Source organism: Alligator sinensis, unplaced genomic scaffold, assembly GCF_000455745.1.
Source record: "Alligator sinensis unplaced genomic scaffold, ASM45574v1 scaffold628_2, whole genome shotgun sequence".
Lineage (NCBI taxonomy): Eukaryota > Metazoa > Chordata > Crocodylia > Alligatoridae > Alligator > Alligator sinensis.
Window position 1 is genome coordinate 1,785,362 of NW_005841833.1, and position 21,697 is coordinate 1,807,058.

Below are 21,697 nucleotides of genomic sequence, written 5' to 3' on the forward strand. Positions count from 1 at the left end.
CTGCTGGGCTTGAGTCATGTCTTTCCTTACTGTGGAGCAAGCTGGTTCCTTGCTAAAGACTGTGAAATAGTTATTCCAGATGGAAATGGGTGTTTGACTCTAGTCTGGTGTAGTACAGTGCAGAGAGGAGCTTTTATGTGTGGTGTTGTGTAAATAGATGTATTCACTTTTGTTTCCTATTCTAGTATGGTTTTAGGTTACTCTTGAATATTTGAGACAAAAGTTTATTATGAAAATGTTTGAATAAGTACTGTTTTTTTTCCTCCTGCAGACAGACTGGAGAGAGCGCTTTTATGCAGCCAGCAATACTTCCAAAGTTTTGCAAGAACGTATTGAAGAAATGCGCACAAGTAATAAAGATAAGGATAACACCATCAGCCGGCTGAAATCTAGGCTTAAAGATCTCGAAGAAGCATTTGAAAAGGCTTACAAGCTATCAGACAATAAAGATACTAGGTTAAAGGAAGAAAATAAAATGTTTCAAGATGTAAGTGAGAAAATCATCAGTAACGGTCTGATCTGTACTTTTGGTGGATGCTTGGAGTAGAGTGCTCAAAATTGATTACAGCAGACCCTTAAGTGGCCACTCTCAAGGTCTGTCTCTTCGTCGTGCTCAGAGCAGCCAGGCAGGACGCTAACGGCAGCTTTCCTGGCTTTGGCATTTGCGAGAGGGAGTAGGTAGGTGGGTCGGGTGGGTATGAGATCTCACCTCTCTGAGAGACCCAGGGGTTTGGTATCAACAAGCTCCAAATGAGGGACCAAAAAGACACAGTTGCTTGGTGCGTGCGGTAGTTAAATGTGGAACAAGAAAGACCAGAAACCTAATGGATATTTTTAAAGCAGTTCCTTAATGTAGAAAGTTGTCTGCTTGACATTAGCGCTGGTTTCACTGCATCTTATTTTAACTGCACGTACTGAAAGGAAAGAACATTTTTAATAGCTCATCTTGGATATTTTATTACTTTTTAAACCATGAGTTTACTTTACTTTGAGAAGCATTAGAAAGAAATAAAATATTATTTATATCTTTCAAATCCAGATGGCTAGCTAGGTGGTGTTTTGCAACAGCAGGGAGACAGATTTTTAAAGACTCTGCCTACTCAGTTTCTTTTTTGTCTCCAGCAGTTAAATCTTTGTGCTATCTTAGCTCACCATCTGTGTGTCTAGAAAGGTAACGTTTTCTGAACTAATTTTAGAACTAGTGTCTTTTTTTTTTTTTTTTACTTCACTGATGGACTGAAACTCTCTTTTTTAACTTGTAGCTTTCAGATTTTGTTTTATTGCAGGCCAGTTCAAGAGCCTCATGGTTTTTAGTTCCTTGCCATTAGTTTACGCTCTGGCAGAATAGATATTAGTGCAGAAAATTTATTAAATGTTTCAGCTTCAGTGGGGAATTTTACCATTCACTTTAGTGCAAGCAGAGCTAGGTTAGTGTTGAGCACATTTGAAACTTCTACTTAAACTTTGTAAGGTTTTTTTTCCCCTTTTACTTTTTTTCCAATTGCTTTCTTGCCACCTCTCCATTCTGAAAAAAAAAGCTTTAATAACTTGTATTTTTTTAACACAGTTCGTTTTATAAAACTCAAATATACTTTAAGCAAGTTTGTGCTTGAGCATAGAAGTGTTATGAGCTAGCAAACTGTTATCATCATCGACGCAAACAAAAAAAGGACACTGCTATTTTAGAAATAAAAATGTGACTTTATGGGATTATCCACAATGCTGTTTTCTTCAAATATTTAAAAATATCTGTATCTTTGGGAATTAGAATTAAAATGTGGATTGAAAGCTAAAACAGCTATCGGCAATAAAAAGGACTAATTCCTACATAGATATAATTGTTTTAGGCAAGAGACATGACTTTGTAAGAAATGTCATTTCTTTTACATTACCCAATAGCACTCTTCTAGGGTAAAATTCAGATCTTGGCCTCTGTAATTAAGCCTCAGGTAGGTAAAGCATTTCCTCAGAAGCTTTAATTGTTTTGCTGAATATGGATTTAAAAATGGAACTATTCCTTAAATATTGTAGACATCCCTGGCATGTGTCCTGTTGAGTGGTGACTTTTTACCTACCCCTTATGAACTAGGAGATCCATATTAAATATTTTTCTTATGATTTTGGCCCTGATTTTGCTAATTTACTCTGCTTTGCAGACTCCTCTGCTCATGTATAGCAGCACTGATTTTAATGCAGCTGCATTGGTGGACAGGGGTCCTTCTATGTAAAGCACATTGCAGGGTGAAGGCCAGCATCAGAAAATTGTTTTTACTTTATAAAAAGGACCTATGTTGAGTCCCTGCAAACCCTTACTTGCATTGTTTAGTTTAGTATATGAGTCTTCAGGACCTAGATCATAACTGTCCATATCCAATCTGTTCAGTTTATACCAAGAAGACTTCACTTTCACTAGTAAAATAAGACACTCTCTACATTGCAGACTCTCCAGGGAGAGAGTGTGTATGAGAGAGAGATTTCCAGTAGCTATTAGAATTTAATTAAAGGTATTTATAAAAAGTAATTTTGGACCCTAACAGATCTGACAGTGTCTCTTCAGTTTTTTGCACCACTAAACTATTCATCAGTTTCAGTAATTTTTACATTTAAATCTTAACAGAGAAGATTGTCCCCTGCCCTGCATGTTGGTAAGAGCCGGGGGCATGCGGTACATCCTGATTTCCAGGTGTACTGCCTGGCTTGTCCTAGTGTGAAAGCCAGAGCAGCCTCATGCCTCCGTTTAAGAGTTCTGTGCCTGTGGATGGGTATGGTGGAGCCTTAGCTTTATCCCTTCACTGTGCCATTTAGCACTACTTTGCAGGCCCAGAGGGTGATATCATCTGCTCCTGGCATAGACTGATTTATGTAATAAACCCTGGAGCCAGCAGGAACTAGGGAGAAAACTTTTATGGGTATGTCTGCGTAGCAGTCTCTCCAGGGACCCTGGGGAACTTGTACTGTAAAATGTTGATTATCTGGAATATTTAGTGTCACCATCATTCTGGGTAATTTGTTTCTTCTGGGAATCTGTGCTGCTGCTCGAGTAGGCCCAGGGTGGCCTGGGGTTGCTTAATCAGGTATAGCAACCAGGTCCCACAAGGCTCCCTGACAGCTCATCACTGGGCAGGCTGTCAGGGAGCCCAGCACTCTCTGCATGAGTCAGAAGAAAGAGGGGTAAAATTAGAGGGGGGGGCCTTTCAGTTAATTGATGTTCAACTGCCAGATAATTGATGGGCTGCCATACTCTGACTGCTAACACTTGCCAAATACAATGTTGCTACATTTTCACTGCTATTGTTATCCACATTAGCTTGATTGCTTCTGGGTTTTATTTTGTTTGCTTTTAGCTTCTAGGAGAATATGAATCCCTTGGAAAAGAACATGAAAGAGTAAAGGTAGGTGATCATTGATAAATCGTATTCTGATATTCCTGTTTTAAGTAAAATCCTTGGGTGTTTATACATGTGCTTTGGGAATTGTGTGGGGGCGGGGTGCTTTAATTGGAGCGGCTCTGAGAGCCACTCTGATTAAAGCGCCTGGAGTGTCTTGTGTATTAGTGTCACCCACATTTCAAAATGGTGATGGGGATGTTTTATCTAAAGTTCGTTGAATGAGCTTTAGGTAAAACTCCCCTGTTACCATTCTGAAGTGCGGGACGCTAATACATGTGATGTGGGAGGCTGCTGGAGCATGGCAATTATCACATTTGTCAGAGCGTGTATAATTACAGAGCGTCAGAGCAGCCTCCCTGCTTGTGTATAGGCACCTCTTCTGTTATATAGGTCTGTCATTAGTGACTATATGGGAATGTCCAGGTATCCAACTATGAGTCAAGGGGACCAGCTGCAGGTAAGGAAAGGTTCCAGTATTGGGTTTGTCATATGCCATAGAGATTCATGTGAATTCACTATTCAAGTATGTAGCAAAGGATAACAGGGATAAAGTTATCCTTTAACATAAAGGTTGGTTAAAGTGCTTCAGAGGAGGAAGAAAATGTTATTGTTCTATATGATTCAAATCAGAACCATCAAGGATAATGGAAAATCTAGCTAAAGTCTGTTAATTTTTAACGTAACTCAGATAAAAAGGGATGCACATTGTAATTCTTCAAGATAGATGCAGCATTACTCATTTTTCCATTATTTGGTGATACAGATCCTGCACTAGTTATTTTTTCCTATTTTACAGGATACATTAAATGCAACTGAAAACAGATTGCTTTATGCAAACACCCAGATTTCTGATTTGAAAAGGTAAAATGTGTTATCGGCTTAGTGTTATTTGAATAACGTAAATCTAGGTTACGATGCAGCTCGTGTTTAATCCTAGATAATGAACATTATTGGAGCTCTTTAGAACCAATTTGTAGAGTTGCAATTTGAAAGAATTAATGGAGCCCTTTATACAGAGATTGAATTTTCCATATTACTTTTCATAAATTTTAAGCGCCTAATTATTTTACGGCATTTTATATTATTTTTCTTCCCTGATTAGGGTCCCTTTTACAAAATGGAATGAATGGGTTCCTTCTCCTGTATCTTTTGTCACTCCATTAGTTCTGTCACTCTATTGATCAGGCCTTTTTTGCTATAGTAGCCCCTCAAGGTCACTTATCTTCAGCTAACTAGTCTTTGTTCTGGTTTCAGGAGCAAGGATGCTGACAGTAATTTGCTAGTCAAGATTATGGCTCCTATGGCATGAATAAAGGACAGGAAGGTGTTTCATTTCTAAAGCAGGAATAAGATCTCCTATGACTGTCCTTCCTGTTGCCTGGGACCTCTCTTTTGGCTGGGAGATAGGAATCTACTGAGCTTACATTTTCTGGGTAGGACCAGGCAGGACACATTACCACCAAGGGATATAGGACAGTGGCTGAAAACTAGCCAATAATGTAGCAGTGGGGCTGCTACAAGTCTTCAGATCTTGTATTTCTCAAGCACTGCCTTCTAGGAATGCCAAACAGTACGTTCATAGTTGAGGAGAGTGGACGTTTCTCCATGTTGGGAAGGCTCCTAGCATAGGCCACACGCTATCTCCCCATGAGCTGACCTCTGATGTGAGATGGCTCACTCTGGCCCTAAACACCTTTATACTGGGGCAGTTTTCATCCATTTTCTAAACCACTATAAAGTACAACAGGATCCAGAAGAGAGAAAAATGCAGCTATTTCCAGGGTTGCTGCATTTAGTAGTCTGCTGTATTACTATGTTTCACCACTAAGTAGAAGAGGAGCAAACAGCTGTCTTGGTGTAAGCTATAGGCATAACACCTATGCTAGACTAACTTACCCTACTGTAGCTTTACCCCTGATTTTTCCCAGCCAGATTCAAATAAATTACAGCAGTGAAGGGTTTTATAGCCTGTCTTTGCAGACTGATTACACTGAGGAACTGTTGTAATGTGTCCATGTCCAGAGTTTCTCTATCATGAGTATCTGCTGTCAGCCCTTATCTCCTTATCTTCACGTGGGTAGAGTTTTTTAGAACTGAGAGAGACCTGGAGAGGAGGGAAAATTCAAGTTCCTCAGTGAAGATTTTTGTTTGTTGTATCACATTGCTACTTCTCAGATATTGGCCCCCTGTTTCATCCCATAATCTGGTTTAGATTTCATTGCTACCACGTCATTCTAGATCAAGCCTTTTAGGTTAATTGGCCAAGAGAAAACTCAGGAGCTGTTTGGATTTTGACACGACCCTTTTATAATTTGCACAGTTCATATGACTTTAGAGAAGAAACATTTTGATCCACAACAAAACTTTACAGGCTCGGTGGTGCTATGCTAGCTGGCACCATGTCTGAAAGGGACCTGGGGGCCATAATTGACCATAAAATGAATATGAGCCACCTGTGTGATACTACAGTTAGCAAAGCGAATGATGCACTGGTTGATGCATGTCAGTGTATCTCAAGCAAAGCTAAGGAAGTTATTCTCCCACTCTACTCGGCATTGGTGAGGCTGCAGCTGGAGTACTGCATCCAGTTCTGGGAGCCACACTTTAAGAAGGATGTGGAGAAGCTTGAGAGAGCCCAGAGAAGAGCCACTTGTACGATGAGAGGCCTGAAGAGCAAGCCATATGAGGAAAAGCTGACAGATATGGGACTGTTCAGCTTAGAAAAGAGAAGACTTCGGGGGGATTTGGTGGCAGCTTACAAATATATCGGGCTAGGCCAACAACTATTCACCAAAGCGGCCCAGGGTAAAACCAGGAGCAACCATCATAAACTCCTAGAAGGTTTCAGACTGGATATAAGAAAAAACTTCTTCATGGTTCATGTGACCAGACTCTGGAATAGACTCCCAGCAGGGGTGGTACAGGCACCTACCCTGGAGATCTTCAAAAGGAGACTGGACGCACGCCTTACTGGGGTGATTTGACAGCAGCACTCTTTTCTGTCCAGAGCAGGGGGCTGGACCCAATCTCACGAGGTCCCTTCCAGCCCTACACTTCTGTGATTCACTTTGTTCTAGATCCAAAGAAGTCCAGATCCTGTTTAGGTTTCCAGTTTACTCCTCTATTGAGAAAGTATAGTTTATTAATGGCCTTAGAGTGAGACCTCAAGCTGCAAGGCTGTTGAAAAGCTGAGTGACCTTCTATGTACAGCTGTTGTAGGCAGTGTGATGATGAAGGGGTTGTATTTGAGTGGAGCAGTTAAGGGGAATTCAGTCCAGTATTCCTCTTGCCCTGCCTGTTTCTCCCATCTGTTTCTAAAGATTGACCCTTCCAGCTTGGGGGAACTTCACTGGAGAAGAATATTTTGTTTTCCTCTATGAAAACTGTTTCTATGAAGGGACCCCCTAGCTGTTGTGTTGTAAATCTGATAAGGGGTTATGAGCATCCTTGCAAAGGGCTGGTTAATTGAAGAAGTGGGGAGGGAACTTTGTGTGAAGGAGGAGAGAGTTATGACATGAAAAACCTGAGCAGCAGATTGGTTGAATTACTGGAGCGACATGTGAGGAGATGCTCTATATTAATTCCAGAGTGGGGACCTGTTTACAAAAATGCACACTTTTATGGAGGAAAAAGGATGTTTAAAAAAAACTCCCCAAAGAGTATCTCATCATCCAGATAGTCCAGGTCATCTCAGGAGTGTTTTAAATGGCTTTAGACTTGAACTAGGCCCCAGAAATGTCTCCCGCGTACCTTCCTCCTCCCCTCACCAACATGCCACTTGTTACTTATTTGAACATGGAGCTCCACATAATATGTATATTGGTTATCCTCCTTCCAGTATTTACACACCAGAACAAAATATTTATGTTAATATTGTTTAAGATGTAATAGATCTTTTTAAACTTTTTGGAAATCTCATTGTAACATATCTCCCTTACTTCTTCATTAGAACAATTTCAAAACTAGAAGTTCAGCTCAAGCAGGTAGAGCATGAAAACATGTTGAAATTCCGCCATATTACTGAAAGTCATTTAAGAACATCCCGTGTCAAGTAAGTGACTGTCCCATCATTGTTAGGAAGTGGGTGATGTGTTCTGTTGTGCTGTGGAATTACTTAAATGAGTAGGAGTTGATTTGCTGAGTAAGGATTGCAGGGGTGGAGATGTAGAAGCTGATGGCATAATTGGCCTGTAAAGTTCTATATAATTGAGCCTTTATGTTTGAGTCAGGAGGGTGCTTATGATGCACAATTAAAAAAAATGAAAACAAATGTCTTGAGAATAATAGAGAAATTAAGTTTGAATGTGCATTCTATTAGAGGGAAACATAGATCCTCCTTTGCTATGTTAAGGGTGCTTCAAAGGTATCTTTATCCAAAGTGTATCTGTTTCAATTGATCATTGATTCTGGGGTGCACTGAAGGTTAGTCTAAGACGGACATTCTGTATGCAGATTATGAGATGGAAACACTTTTGACAATTTAACATGATCCTGAACTATAGTAGTTTTTTACTAGTCGCCTAAGAAATGTATGAAATAAGAGATGACAGATTATTTCTCTTGAGAACTATTTTATTGGTTAAAAGATGGGAACCCTCAAAAAATAGGAAAGCAAAAGGCTTAAACATTATGGGTTGAGGTGCCATATTGGATTGGCACCGATTTGAGGAAAATTGAGAGCATCAGCAATCGGCTTTTTTTGGCTGATGTGGCTGATAAATGCCGTGTGCATGCGCACAGCTGCAGCGCAGCACGCAGGCGGCCAGGAGCACAGCCCGGCAGCGTGGAGAGCAGCCGGGTCCAGCTGGTAAGTCTGTGAGGGAAGGGGTGTGGGGGGGGCAGATCAAGGCCCCTTGTGGTAAGGGAGGGAGTGGGGCTGGGGCAGGGGCAGGTGCTGCCCAGCTGGGGTGGGTGCGGTACAGGATGGAGCTGTGGATTATCTGGGGGTGCAGGGACTGGGGGGGTGTCCTGCTGCTGCACACAGCCTGGGAGGGCATGGAGGGTGTGTGCTCCAGATCTGTGTGTGGGGCAGGGTGGGCTACCACTGCGGGTTGGGGCCTGGGGCAGTGCTAGGCTTTTCCCAGTGAGGGGCTGGGCTGGCCTGTGGCAGCGCTGGGAGAGGGGGTTGGGGGGGCTAGAACCACCCCAAAATTTGCCCTGATTCCCAGCACCACCACCGCCTGCTCTGAGCCCAGCCCCCCTGCCACATAGAACTCGGCACAGCCCTGGCCCCGGCCCATAGCGGCATCCCGCCCTCGCCCCACATGCAGATCTGGGGGCACATGCCCCCCCCATGCCTTCCTGGGGTGTGTGCAGCAGTGGGAGCTGCCTCCCCTCCTCTCCCCTTGCACCTCCCCAGACAAGCCGCTGGTATAAATGCTATTTCTAAAAACAAATCTTAGAGTCTTTCGTAATTTTGAAGCTTTACATTTTAGTAGCAAGTTGGCAACCCCTGATGTCAGCAGGCGAAAGTGGTTGATCCCAGGAGCGGAGTATTCGATTTTTACAGGCCAGCCTCTGGAAAGCCAAGAAACCAAGGACAACAGACTAGAAGAAACCTACATTCCTTCCAGGTACCATAACTTCTATAATCCTGTTCTTCTCTGATGTTGTGGGGAGTCAGGGGCTGCTTACAGACATGGAAAAAGCCAAACAAACAGAACTAGCACTTTGCTTTCAGCAACTAGCACAGAAGAGGCATTGTGGTAGTTTGGCCCGGCTCACCCGACATCTGCATAGATTGTATAGCTTTAGATAAAAGCACCAAAACCCCCCCGCCAAAGTGCCCGATCTATACAGACGCTGGGGAGCTGTGTCCACTTCCTCTTCTGGGTAAGCTCTGTTTGTTTGTTTTTTCCACATCTGTCAGCGGCCAGGGATGTTTTTAATATAGGAAAACATGACAATGGAATGGATTCTTATTCTTGGATCTTGTACTAGTAATTTATTTAGATCTGTAAAGCATGTATCCTTTGCTTTAGTTGCTATGGAGGTCTTTACAAAAAATCCACTTCCTCAATCTAGTTGAAATAGGCAGAGATAGTTTTACCCCTCCTTAGGTATGTCTTGTGCCGATGCCTGCTGCCCTCGGAAGTGTTCCATCTTGTTTCCTTTCTGTCCTTGAACATCAAAGTTATTCCCGGTCAGCATTACGTTGTCTCAGATGTAGCTCTCTGCTGGTTCTGTAGTCTTGTGTTTTGGTTCAGGTGTTATTCTTTTTTTTTTATGAGTTCTTGTTCCTCGTAAGTGTGCCAGATTTCCTCAGAAGAGATTTGTTGTACAGATTTTTTGAGTCCATGATTAAAGTTTGGGTCATCAAACTGGATGCATTTCCAGTGCTGCTCAAGTCTGAGTGCTCACACTGTTCTGTAACCCAGGCTTTAGAAGTCCGACGATCCTGGAATAAATGGAGAAATTATTGAACCTCCGGTTTGATTTTTGTAACGTGGAACGTTACTTCTATAGGACTGTATCTTTTAGTTGACATTTGGAAAGCCTGCATACAATATAAAAGCTTGGCTCCTCATGTGCTTTTTTCACGTGCTATTTAAGGCACCATTCTCCTCCAGAAAAGGACTCCTCACAAGAAGACTCTTCAGCAAATGTAATTGGAAAAAAGGAAAATGAGGCACCTGAGACACCCATCATGAAAGCCTTTAAGGAACATGAAGAACGAAAAGCATTTAAAGATTGGACCACGCAGACGGAAAAGGACAACACTTCCGCCAGTAAATTCATTTATATTTCTAGGCGTGTCTTGACTTGCAGCCTCCAAATTGCATGGCTTTTTGTGTTTGTTATTCCCAAGGATTCACACTAGTCTGGCTCAGGTGACAAGGTAAAAACAGTTCATAGAGGGCATCACTTCCTCTGTTAGATCTGTATTCTGCCTAACAAAACCTGAAACTAACCTAATTACTTGTTTAGAATAGTAGGAACACTACTGCAATAAGCTAGTCTTTTTAGCTCAGTGAGCTTTCTCTGGTAGAGTTTTCAGGAAATGTACACACTTTAATTGAGTAGTCAAAAAATTCTGCTGGCTTTAAAGCCACATTTGTTCTCCTAGGATAGCATCAGAACAGAGACGTGTACACTGACCTGTACTAAATGGCTGAGCTGTGTTTAATCTTTTCTTTTGTATTGCTGGAGCCATGCTTACACATGATACAAAATATGGTTCCAAGATGTGACCTTTAAATTCAGTCAGTAAAATTTTGGACTTATTCTATTAACGCCTGTCTCTGTCATCCTGCCCCTTCAGCTGCTTTTGCTGGCTTGCATTCTGCTGCTGCTTTCTGTTAAGCCTGTGCTGTTTCTCACTTACTCAGGCCTGTGCTGTTTAACTTCACTTTACTTTCAACTCAGTTCTTTTCTTCCATATCTATGCTGCAAACAAGCTTCTCCTTATAGGTCAGGTTAACAATCTATTTTAATGAGTGTCAAACAGAGCTCAGTTTCTAGTGGGGACAAGAGTTAAGAATAGATATCCTTTCATTATAACAAACACACTGACATGGAAAACAGCTGAGATGGAGTAAGCACAGGTTTATTTACAGTCGGTTACAAAGGAGCTGAGTGAAAGAGGATCTTCAGCGTCCCATATACTTTAAGAGACACATTAAAATTCACATTTTGTTCCATGACAGAAACGTCAAATCGACGGCAGACTGTTGGATTTGATGAAACTACTTTCATTACTAGTTGGTCCCCTGAGAAATGTAAAGACCAACAAAGACCAAAAAGATACAGCTCACCTAGTGGGCAGAGGTCATCATCTCTCCCTCCTTCCAACAGGAAGTCAAACACTCCAAGTAAGCCTTTCTGTTTACAGTTTTGCTTGGTGTCCCTTAAAAAAGCAGTTAGTCATGTCAGGTTGTTTCACAAAGAGCAGAAGGTTGGAAATTTAAAATTTAGGATTCTCTTGTTATCATGGATTTTCAGAAAACTCTCACAAGTGACAGCAAACTTTGAAAACTGTAATTTGAGCATTTGGCAAGGTGACACAAGCTTTGCATGATTTAAACAGATAATAACTCATAGAAAACTTTGAAAACCATTCTTTGAAGACACTTGAGCAAGGATCCATCTGCATGGATCAAACTATTAAGAAAAACTCTGCATAAGAAAAGTGTTAGGTACTTAAAAGCCTTTCCTTCTCTGCAGCAAGAAGAGAGATAATGTTGGCACCAGTGTCTGTGACGTACAGTCCAAAACGATCACCAAAGGAAAACCTATCTCCTGGATTTAGCCACTTGCTTAGCAAAAATGAAAACACAGTGACAAGGTACAAATTTGCAATATTGGCTCATTATTATTTTCTGTGCGTATTCAGGAATTGATACTGCATGTCCGTACCCTAGCAGGAATAGTCTTTGTTCATGCAAGTAATCCTGTGACAAGGCTCATGCATGAAATGGGTGCTGTCTTTAGTGGAAGGGATTGCCTGACTGGGCCTTGCATCTGAAGTTCCTTTTTGAAATAAGGCAAGAATAAACTTGGATAGTTCCCCTTAGCTTACCAAGGTGTAGTGCTGGGTATATCATTATATATGATGGGATAATATTGACCAATAGCAGCCAAAAGACAGTGGAGATATCATCCTTTGTCAGTCCAGAGTAAACCAGGGTCCTCATTTAGGGAGACAGATGTACCAAGAAAATGGGCAGAAGAGAGCACTTCCCATTCTTTTCCACCCATCTGTAGAAACATTCTTGTTGGATGAAACCTCCTGCCATTTCATACACGTTCTCTGAACATTTGCTAGATACGCTAGTTAGCAGGATGTGGTGGAGCTACAGTGACCACACGCTCACCCCTGAGGGTGTGCAGGGGGAGTAAAGGTATTCCATTCCTTTCTCCTTATGCACAAAAGTTCAACATTTATTCCTTTTCACAACTTCAGGGGCTGAGTCACATTTAAAGTGTTCTTGAGAGTAGGATCCGGCATCCTCCTTTGGTAAAATTGCTTCGTGATTTGTTGCTCCTGTTTGATGTGTAGAAACAGAAGAACTCAAGGGCAAGTACCCAGAGGGATCAGGTTTTCCAGTGAAGAGGACATGGTTTGCTTATATATTAAGACAGGGAAAGATAGGAAATAGTTTGTTTCAGCTCAGAGTTATTTGTAATGATTAGTCATTTCCAATCCCCCTCCACCCCTGTCGTTCTGTAGGTTTGATATACTCCTGGATGATTTGGATCTTGCTCCTGCTTCTACACCACAACATAGCAATCCAAGAAAAAGACTCCAGTTTCTCTCACTAGATGATATAGAAGGTAACTTGTCAAAATGGGGGAAAGATTTCTTTTATTTGCTTTAATCTTGCAGAAGGGGGTATTTTCTTTATCATAGCTTCTCCCAACTAGATAAGAGATGTGTATATAGTAATCACAAAAGTTTTCTATGAAGTGCAACTTTCAAAATCCTTATCTATTTTGTAGCCTTTATCTTACAGTAAATAAATGGTGTAATAATGTTGTTTGTAGATACAACAAAGTGGCATGAATACAGTAGTTCATTTTTGTGTGTACCTGCATGAGGACAATAGGCTAATAAAAATCATTGCATTGAAAAATAAGAGAGGAAATACGTTCCCTAATACCTAATTTAGTTAAGTAGAGCATATATTGCTGGGAGCCATATTAAGTGGTATGTACCCAGTCTTATTAATAAGATTCTGTTACAAAGTGTTGCCTACAGATGGTGAAAGGTAAATGTAACACAGCCAGTTCATTTGGAGGTTTTTTAAAATAATTGGATGAGTCAAACTAATTCTTACTTTTGTTGGTGTTTGTTATTTTTGCATTGGCTAATTTATTTAGAATAGCGTTGTGATGCCAGGCATGAAGAAACTTGGGAAACCTTGCATCAGTAAAAACAATTGTCAATCCGCGCAATATAGCAGAACCTGCAGCTTGTTAACTACAAATTGTGCCTTTACATCAAAATCCGTCAAAAGGCTAGCCAAATGAACGTCCTGTATCTGCTGTGATGTTGCTAATGTGGGACTCTGGGAGGCCAGCTAAAAAGACTTTGTTACTCACTAAATTAGGTTTCATACCTAAAAGATGGCAGGGAGTCAGCACTTCTGTGGTTTGGTTTATTTTCTGTTTTAGATCATATATTAATGGAGAATTTAAACAAAAACAAAACCACTCCTTTTTTGATAGGAAGGCAGCATTCTGGTAAGGGCATCAACAGCTGTGTTAACTACAATTCTTGCGCTGAATCTTTGCATCCTGGAACGAAGAAAGGAACTGTGGAGTCTGCCTGGGAAGAGAGGAATATAACACACAAGAATAAAAAATGCATTCGGGTTAAGACACTGGCTGAAACGGAGAGACTTTTTGATGAGCTCACACAAGAAAAGCAACAGGTAAAATGATCTTTATTCCAAAATTGTGAAAGAAACAGTGTGTCTAGGAGAAGCTCGTGGTATTGCAGTGTACCTGCATGAGACCTGGCACAAGGTAATGGAAAATGCCCAGTGGTGTTCTGACAACACGCCTTTATCCTTGCTTACTGAAATTCTGATACTTTGACTCTTCTGATGTTCTTTATGGCTCTTAAGAGAAACGGGGAGGGAGGGACTAGATTGAATTTATTTTCTTTTGCAATATGCCAAGATTTGAAGTCTCCCTTTCAAAAATGAAAGGCAGGTATCTTGGGCTGTTCTGGAATCTACTTGGAAGAGTGTCCTCGTCTTTCAAAACATCTTTGTAAGACTGGGCAGCAGTATGCATGTTTACAGCCAGAGTATATTATTTGGTGACCTGGCAAGGGATGGTCATATCTGAATAACTGCACTGCATTTATACTTCTAATCCATCCCTGACTTTTTTTGCAGATTAAAGATGTATGGTAGATTTCTACTTGCTCTTGAAGCTGTAATCATTTACAGCTGCGGTATTTTCTGTATTACTAGATTGAAGCTGCGTTAAGTCGAATACCTTGTGCTGGGGGAAGAATGACCTTGCAAACAAGATTAAATCAGGTGAAAACACTCATTATATCATGTATCAGTGACTAATCTTTTCAACTGTCCTCCCAGTTGGTAGATGCTCACACTATATTTTCTGTTTCATAAGAAAATAAGCTAGTCTTTCTTGGATCTATTGATGTAAAACAGTATTTAAATTAGACTAATTTACATGAGCCAGAGTGTGAACTCCCTGCACACTCATTTGAACTTTTTCTCACAAGTGAACAGAAAGTTTCCTTTCCTTTCAATCACAAACATGCAGCATATACTAGTATTTTGCATATTCATTATTTGCATGTAGGAGCAGTATTTCAAAATATTTTAAATAGTGCAAATATTGAACAGTTAAACATACAAGCACCCCTGAGAGTGTAGATAACGGGTAAAAAAAATCAAGAATGACTAATAAAATCCAGGTTCTTCTAGGACAGGACACTGAAGCTGTTTAGCAGAGCACAGTTCTTTAGAACACAGTGTGAAAAACATCTTACCCATCTCAAAGTGTAAAAAAGAACTCGTGGAGGCAGAAGTAATTCCTAAAGAGGGGAGATGCCAGCATTCAAGCTGCTGCTTCTATGGAAAGTTCTGGGAGTGAGGTTAATGAACACAAAGGGTCAGAAACTTCTGTTTCATTTCTCAGCAGAAAGCCACCAGCACACTGCCTCCCCAAACCAGGCTGTAGTTCTGGTTTTTCACTGCTAATCAGAATGCAATGTACAGAACAAATATCACCATATATTGCAGTGAGTAACTTTCATAGATCTGTCCCACTTAAGTACTGACCTGACCAGACCTACTTTGTATGCGAGATCTGACAAGATGCACCGGAAAAAGATGCTATGGCTTAGATCGATATCTTGCAGAGACACTGCTTTCATTGGCCTTTGAACAAACCAATTTATTAATAGTTTAGTTAGGCAGAATGTATGCAATTAAGCCACAGGATTGGTTTATGTAGGCAGATACCCTGGTGCCAGGGTATGGCTGCTCATGCATCAGAGAGAACATGAATGCAAAATGGAGACGCTAACAGGATATTCTTTATAAAAAGACCATCGCTTGGAATTGAATGGAATTTTTTTTTTTTTCTTTCCCAAATGTTCTTTAGGAAGCCTTGGAAAATCGCTTGGAAAGGATTAATAGAGATTTGGGTTCAATCCGCATGACGCTGAAACGATTCCATGTTTTACGTACCTCTGCAAATATTTGAGACTTGTGTCTATTAAATTTGGATATGCTTTGGTTTGCACTAACATAATTATGCACTCAACGAATGCAAATTGTTTTGTATTTTTGTAAGCCCTCAACAGTAGTTTTACAACCATGTTATCCTTTACACACAGCAATATTTTGTACTTCAGACAGCCACCTATATTTTAAACATATTTTTGTTACACTTGAGGAATTGATCCGTTTATCGTGTATTTTACTATTTTTAAAAATAGTAACTATTTTTAAATAGTGGTATGAATTCAATTTATAATATGAAGAAGGAAGTAAACAGAGGCAGCTTGTTTTCTGAAAACAATCATGTTGTTATCCTTTTGCACTCACTTTGCTCTCCATTTTATAGAGCACCTGGCCTATACTGTAAATAGTAACTCCTAGGTAATTTTGAACTTTTATATTATTCATAAGGCGACATGAAGCTTCTGTGGCAAAATCAACTACAGATATATGCTAGACACCTTCTATTGAAAGTATGTAGCTGGGTTTTAATTTTTCTTTTGTTGTGACTCATTTTAAATGCATCTCTACACACTGGAATTCTATTTAAGCATTGTTCTGTATAAATTAAGAGCAAGCCGTTGAACAAACAGAAGAAAATAAACGTATGTGGTTTTTTTTTACAGACTTGCATTTCTTGTGTGATTGCGGGGGGTTCACAGTATCATAGAGCTGTATGAATCGAAGCGTATTCTCTAGACTTAAGATGTACAAATTAACTTTCACAGACTGTTGGAAATACTTGGAGACAAATTCTCTTCCATACCCTCTGGTTTTCTCTTCCTTTATCTCAGTTTTGATGAATGTTCTGTAGGACCACGTGGATATCTTCAACATGCAACCGTCTTGTAACTTGGTCTGATGCCTTATCAGCATTCATTTAGGCTCAAAGTGGGGAGATGCAGAGTGCTGTGGAGCTAGACATATGGCATATAGACATATACACGGACTTATCTGCAAGAGAGGGCCAGCTATGTATGGGATACTTTTCATGCCCCTTCCAGTCTGACGTGGGGCCAGGATACTTGAAACAGTCTTGATATTTTTTCTTCTTCTCTAGTCCTCTCGGTAAAAGAGGTTTTGTTCTCTATTGCCTCTGTTTTATAGTTTGCCATTTAAGATTCCATTAGGAGTCATTCAAGAATAATTATCAGTGTAAATACTCTTCAAAACAAGTCTCCGCATGCAGGTATCTTCCCTTGGGGAATGTTTAGCTATCGTCAGTATGTACTTACATTTCAACTCTGGTCTCCATTAAAATTCACCTCCAATTATCTCCTTCACACACACAAAGAAAGACTGCGTACAATGAAAGGAAGCATCGTGGCTCTTAGAAAATAATACTTGACGCAGAAAAGCCTTCAGTACAAGATTGCAGGAAGTTCGCTGTTGATGGGTGAAAGGGGGCCAAGTACGCTTTCATTTTGGCCTTAGGGTTTGCATATCACCAGTATCTTTTCTGAGAATTTCATGCAGCACTTATACTAGAGCAGTTTCAGAGGACTTTCATTTGTAATGAGTGCTTTCTTTATACATTCTTAGGCAGTAGAAGCAATACTTACATTAAGTCAGGCTGGCTGCAAACTGGTATATGTGTGTGGCTAGTGTGGTTGCCACTGGCCATGTTTGCAGATCATTTTGATCGTTATTTTACTTTCAACCTTCATGTTGTATAATGTTTTGCCACAGTGCATCATAGTGGAGTGCCATCATTCTTCAGCTTTTATGATATGTGTCGTATACTCCAAAGAAGTATCCTGCTTTGTTTGAAACACCAGGTTCTAAGATGACATAACTCTGCTTGAGGGTTTTTTGGGGTGTTTGTTTTTCTTTAAAGTATGCCAGATACTAATCAGTTATGTTGTCACCATTCTGATCAGAGTTATGATTACACACATTTAAAACAAATTCTGCATTTACACACCGAACTTCTCATGATGAAGAACAACATATTTATTAGTTGGCATATTGCTCAAATACAAAGCAGGCAACCTAATCTTGCAGTTAGTATTTTAATATTAAATAAACATTTAATTAGATTTTCTTCTGCTGCCCAAGGAATAATAATAGGTTTGGGGATATTACCCCAGTGCTAATTTTGTTTTTAGTCATATTGTCTGATTTCAATTTCTGCCTTGGTTCAAGATGTATAGCCACCAACGATAGGACTGCTTTTCACTGGAAAGGGCAGGGCACTGGCATGAAGGAAGCTCGTGAATATCTGCTTCCAAAATCAGAATGCTTTGTTTTAAAATACTCAGTGACTATTTCAACACATGCGCCTACAAAGAAATGATATTGCATACAGCCTTACCATGGGCCTTTTTCTGTGCTAGAACAGAGAGGTAAAGTTACTTAGTGAGTACATTCACCTAATCTTTACATTAGAAGTGTAGAGATGAATGCCTCAAAGATAACTGTCTCTAGCACAATCCTGATATAGACAGAAGCGTTTATATATTTTGGTCTGCATTTTGGAATCAAAATGCTCAGAGAGAATAAGAATCTCAGCTTCCAAACGGCTGTATATCACCTGGCAGAAATGGTGTTATGTTACCTCCATTTTGAGTGGTCACATTATGCCTGCTAATGCCTTCAACCATACAATTCAGCCAGCTGGACTGCTTAGAAGGAATCCATCACTAGGTACATTTACACGGAGAATTAAACCATGGCTTCAGTCTTCACATCAATTTAGGCACATTATTCTCATTTACAGCCTTGTTCTCTTCCCTCAGCTTTGCAAAAAAACTATTTTCCTTAGAGAATTGATACCCCTACTGGTTTCCAAGTTCAAGTACTCTATTATATCTCCAATGTTATTCATTTTAGACCTAGATTTACCTCCATCCTATGCTCCTTGCTGCTGCTCTGTTTTATTCCTCTATTTTTATATATACCAGAAAAGCTGACTCGTGAGCCAGAGTCTATACAGTATCTACCAGAAAGTTGCCTTGCATTATCTCAGGCTTTCTGTGACTATTTCTGCTATATTTTCAGGCTGCTGAGGAGAGTCCGAGATGCTGATCCTGACAAACTTTTAAGATAACAGTTTCCAAAAGCACCACTGATTTGGGATATTGTGGTTAAAACACCTCATGACTGATTTTCAGAGGTTCAGAGAACCTTCACCTCCAGATGAAGTCACTGAGGACATCGAGCCCAGGGTGTCAGAAGCTGGGTACCAAGAAACTGAGGCAATAATACAGCTTCTCCTTTGGAAAATGCAATAGTTACTGCCGTGTTGGTTGCTAGATGATGTGCGTATTATTCCCCTTCATTTACATTTTTTTTTTAGTTGCACTTTAAAAAAATATTTTCCTTTAACCCACACACAAACCTTGCTTTGTGCCAGGGCCAAACAGTGTCTTAACAAAGGGCCATGGGCTGGCTCATCTTCGTGTTCTTTCTAAGCATAGCTTTAGTTTTTGCCCCCATGCAATTTCTCCCGTGTCTCCATCACACTTCAGATGTGGGAGGAGCTGACCAATGTCCTGGATTTATCAGGTTTTGCTCAAGTTCTCAGCCTTGAGCACCCCTTTAAGCCAGCTTCTGGCATCACTTCTTTATAAGGTCAGGTCCACTGCTCCTTTAGCTCGAAGTCTGGACATTTGGGTTACAGCAGTCCCGTTGCCTCCATGACTCTACCAGTAGGTCCAGAGTAGTTCAACCGCTGATGGGAATTTACCCTTCAAGGGAAGTAAGGCAACTAGTAGTAGTTGCAGCGACACAGTCAGCCGTTCCAAACAAGCTGGCATTTATTAGCCAAGTGGAGACAGTATGCAGAGCCCTTAGCCTAGCCAAGATGAACTCAAGGCAGAATTCACAGAAGCAGGAGCAAGTACCGGATGTGCTGTGTGATCCATTTCATCTTATACAATTCTTAAACCCAGACAGCAACACCTTAGCCCCCTTGTCCTCTCCAGTTGTTTTTCCTATTCTGCTCCACGGAGAAGTTTAAGCCGCTCTTTTTTAGAGTATTATTGCCAGCACTGCCTCTCTGGAATTCCCCATTCACACATGCAGTCCTTGATGGTTCCCTCTCTCGCCTACTCTCAAGGAGAACTGATGCCTTCACAGCCAGAGGAGAGCAACCAACAGGCACGAATAAACTGAGTCATGCCCATTATTCATCAAGATATTAAAATGATTTCCATATTCTCCACCTGGAGAAACCACCAGTTTTACGTGCATCATTCTTTTCTGTTTGTTTCCTTGTGCAGATCTGTGCATCTCGCTTGTGGTGCTGGATCCTGCCTTTCGACTGCTGCCTAGATGACAGTGTGTTAGTAAAGCAAAGTGGGTAGCACATTAGCTCCCTGCTCGGCCAAGTGCAGAGAATGAAGATCTGTTCTCAAACTAGATACCTGCAAGATGGCAATGGACAGAAACAAGAACAGACCGCTTAAAAAACATTAGGACCAGAGCTGTGTCAGATTCTTGCTGTCAACCCCCTTTCCTGTCCTGCTGTCTTCTTACTTCACTTGCATCTCTTGAAGTATGTTGCATGTCTTAGGACTGATATAACTTTGTAAGCGGATGGGAACCTTGCAAAGCAAGTAGAGAGACAAGGCCCTGCTTTGAAGAGATTATAATCCCCCACAGAAATAAATCGCAGGGTAACAGATCAAGCGTGAGGCTGCAGTGAAGGCGTAGGAATAGGCTTTGAAGAAGCGTGATGCCAGGTTAAGAGTCAATCCATATGTTCACGGAGCCATGTTGAGACTGCACCAGACAAAAGGAACAGTAGGGAGGGGAGACCCAGAGGCTGGTAAGGACGGAGTAGGTGTGGGAGGAAATGAGAGCAGAGCAGCAGGCGTGGGCGAGATGTATGTAGGGCCTTGGAGGTGAGGACAGAGCGCTTGAGCGTGCTGCAGTGAAAGTTTGATGTAGTAGCAGCGCAGTGCTATTGAGGAGGTTTGCATCAGGGGTCCATTGTGGATCCCATACCTCTGCCAGCTGGCTGTGGCGGGTTGTTTAGAGTTGTGTAATATGAGAAGCAGTCAAGTCCCGGAGTTAAATAACCGATGCCTAATTATTTTTATATTGCATAAGGAATCTGGTTATTTCTCAGGCTTCAAAAACAATACAGACCCCCCAATTTTTCTTGCTTGCTGTCCAGCCAAGACAGGAATTGCCAGTGCCGCTGCAGCCTGGCTATGGATGTGACGGTTGCAGTGCGATTGTCCCAGACTGGGTGCTGAGGGTGTGAGGATGGGGCTCAGCCCGCCTCAGTACCTGGCCATGACGGAGGTGGGACTAAAACAAAGAGTCAGTCTTCCTGCTGTTGACCGAGGGGATGAGTGTGATGGAGAAATGAGGTGCGGGAGACCAGTCTTTTGCACTCACTTCTTGGAGTTAAATTTCACCGGCCTTGGCATCAGGTCAAGGAAATGAACATGCAAACGCTGCAGGGAAGAGCTGCCCGTGAGCCCAGGGTCACGTCTTTGCATGGCAGCATCTGGGGAAGCGAACCTAGGTTGCCCAAAGCTTGTACGCTCTCTTATTTCGTCTGTCCAGGTGCATCTCTCCCCTGCCTCCACGGGCACATGTGCCCTGCCCAGGGGATCACATGGGGGTCTCCCAGCCCCACTGGGGCCCTCATGGGACATCCATCAGCACAGCCGGCCACGGCCCCCGGGCTCCTCCCGGGCCGGGGGGTGTCTGAGCTGGGTGCAGCACGGCCCCAGACGCAGGCTCTGAGTCTGCCGGGCCAGGCCCCTCTGTGACAGGGAGCAGCTGCCCTGCCCCTCACGGGGGCAGCTGGTGCCCGGGCTGCAGGGGGCAGGTGGGTCTGGGGCAGTGGTGCGCTCCAGCCTTGGGGTTGGGCGGAAACTTCCACTGTGCCTCAGTTTCCCCATGTGTGGCGGGGCTGCCCAGAGGCTTGGGTGAGAGAGGGGTGCGTGTGTATGTCAAGGGGTGTGTGTGTGTAGGGTGTATGTATGGGGGTGTGAGAGAAGTGGGAGGTGGGTGTGTGTAGGGCGTTGGGGTGTGCATGAGGGGTGCATGTGAGACGGGGGTGTGGGTGCTGTAGGGTGTGTGAGAGCGGGGTGTAGGGTGTGTTGGGGTGGGGATGAGGGGGGGTGTAGGGTGTGTTGGGGT

General features: G+C 41.9%; 1 protein-coding gene across 6 annotated transcripts in view; it reads left to right on the forward strand.

Annotated features, from left to right (window-relative positions):
* The window catches only part of MPHOSPH9 (M-phase phosphoprotein 9), a 42,382-nt gene extending 26,160 nt beyond the window's left edge, over positions 1 to 16,222 (forward strand). For all 6 annotated transcript variants that reach the window (XM_014518211.2, XM_014518224.2, XM_014518217.2 and 3 more), the window contains 12 exons: positions 272 to 487; positions 3,345 to 3,392; positions 4,186 to 4,250; positions 7,339 to 7,440; positions 8,825 to 8,962; positions 9,942 to 10,117; positions 11,036 to 11,200; positions 11,553 to 11,673; positions 12,559 to 12,662; positions 13,557 to 13,762; positions 14,312 to 14,380; positions 15,477 to 16,222. In XM_014518211.2, coding sequence (XP_014373697.1) covers positions 272 to 487; positions 3,345 to 3,392; positions 4,186 to 4,250; positions 7,339 to 7,440; positions 8,825 to 8,962; positions 9,942 to 10,117; positions 11,036 to 11,200; positions 11,553 to 11,673; positions 12,559 to 12,662; positions 13,557 to 13,762; positions 14,312 to 14,380; positions 15,477 to 15,578 — 1,512 coding nt within the window. In that variant the 3' untranslated portion in view covers positions 15,579 to 16,222. The remainder of the gene's footprint in view (positions 1 to 271; positions 488 to 3,344; positions 3,393 to 4,185; positions 4,251 to 7,338; positions 7,441 to 8,824; positions 8,963 to 9,941; positions 10,118 to 11,035; positions 11,201 to 11,552; positions 11,674 to 12,558; positions 12,663 to 13,556; positions 13,763 to 14,311; positions 14,381 to 15,476) is intronic.
* Positions 16,223 to 21,697: the final 5,475 nt, after the last annotated feature.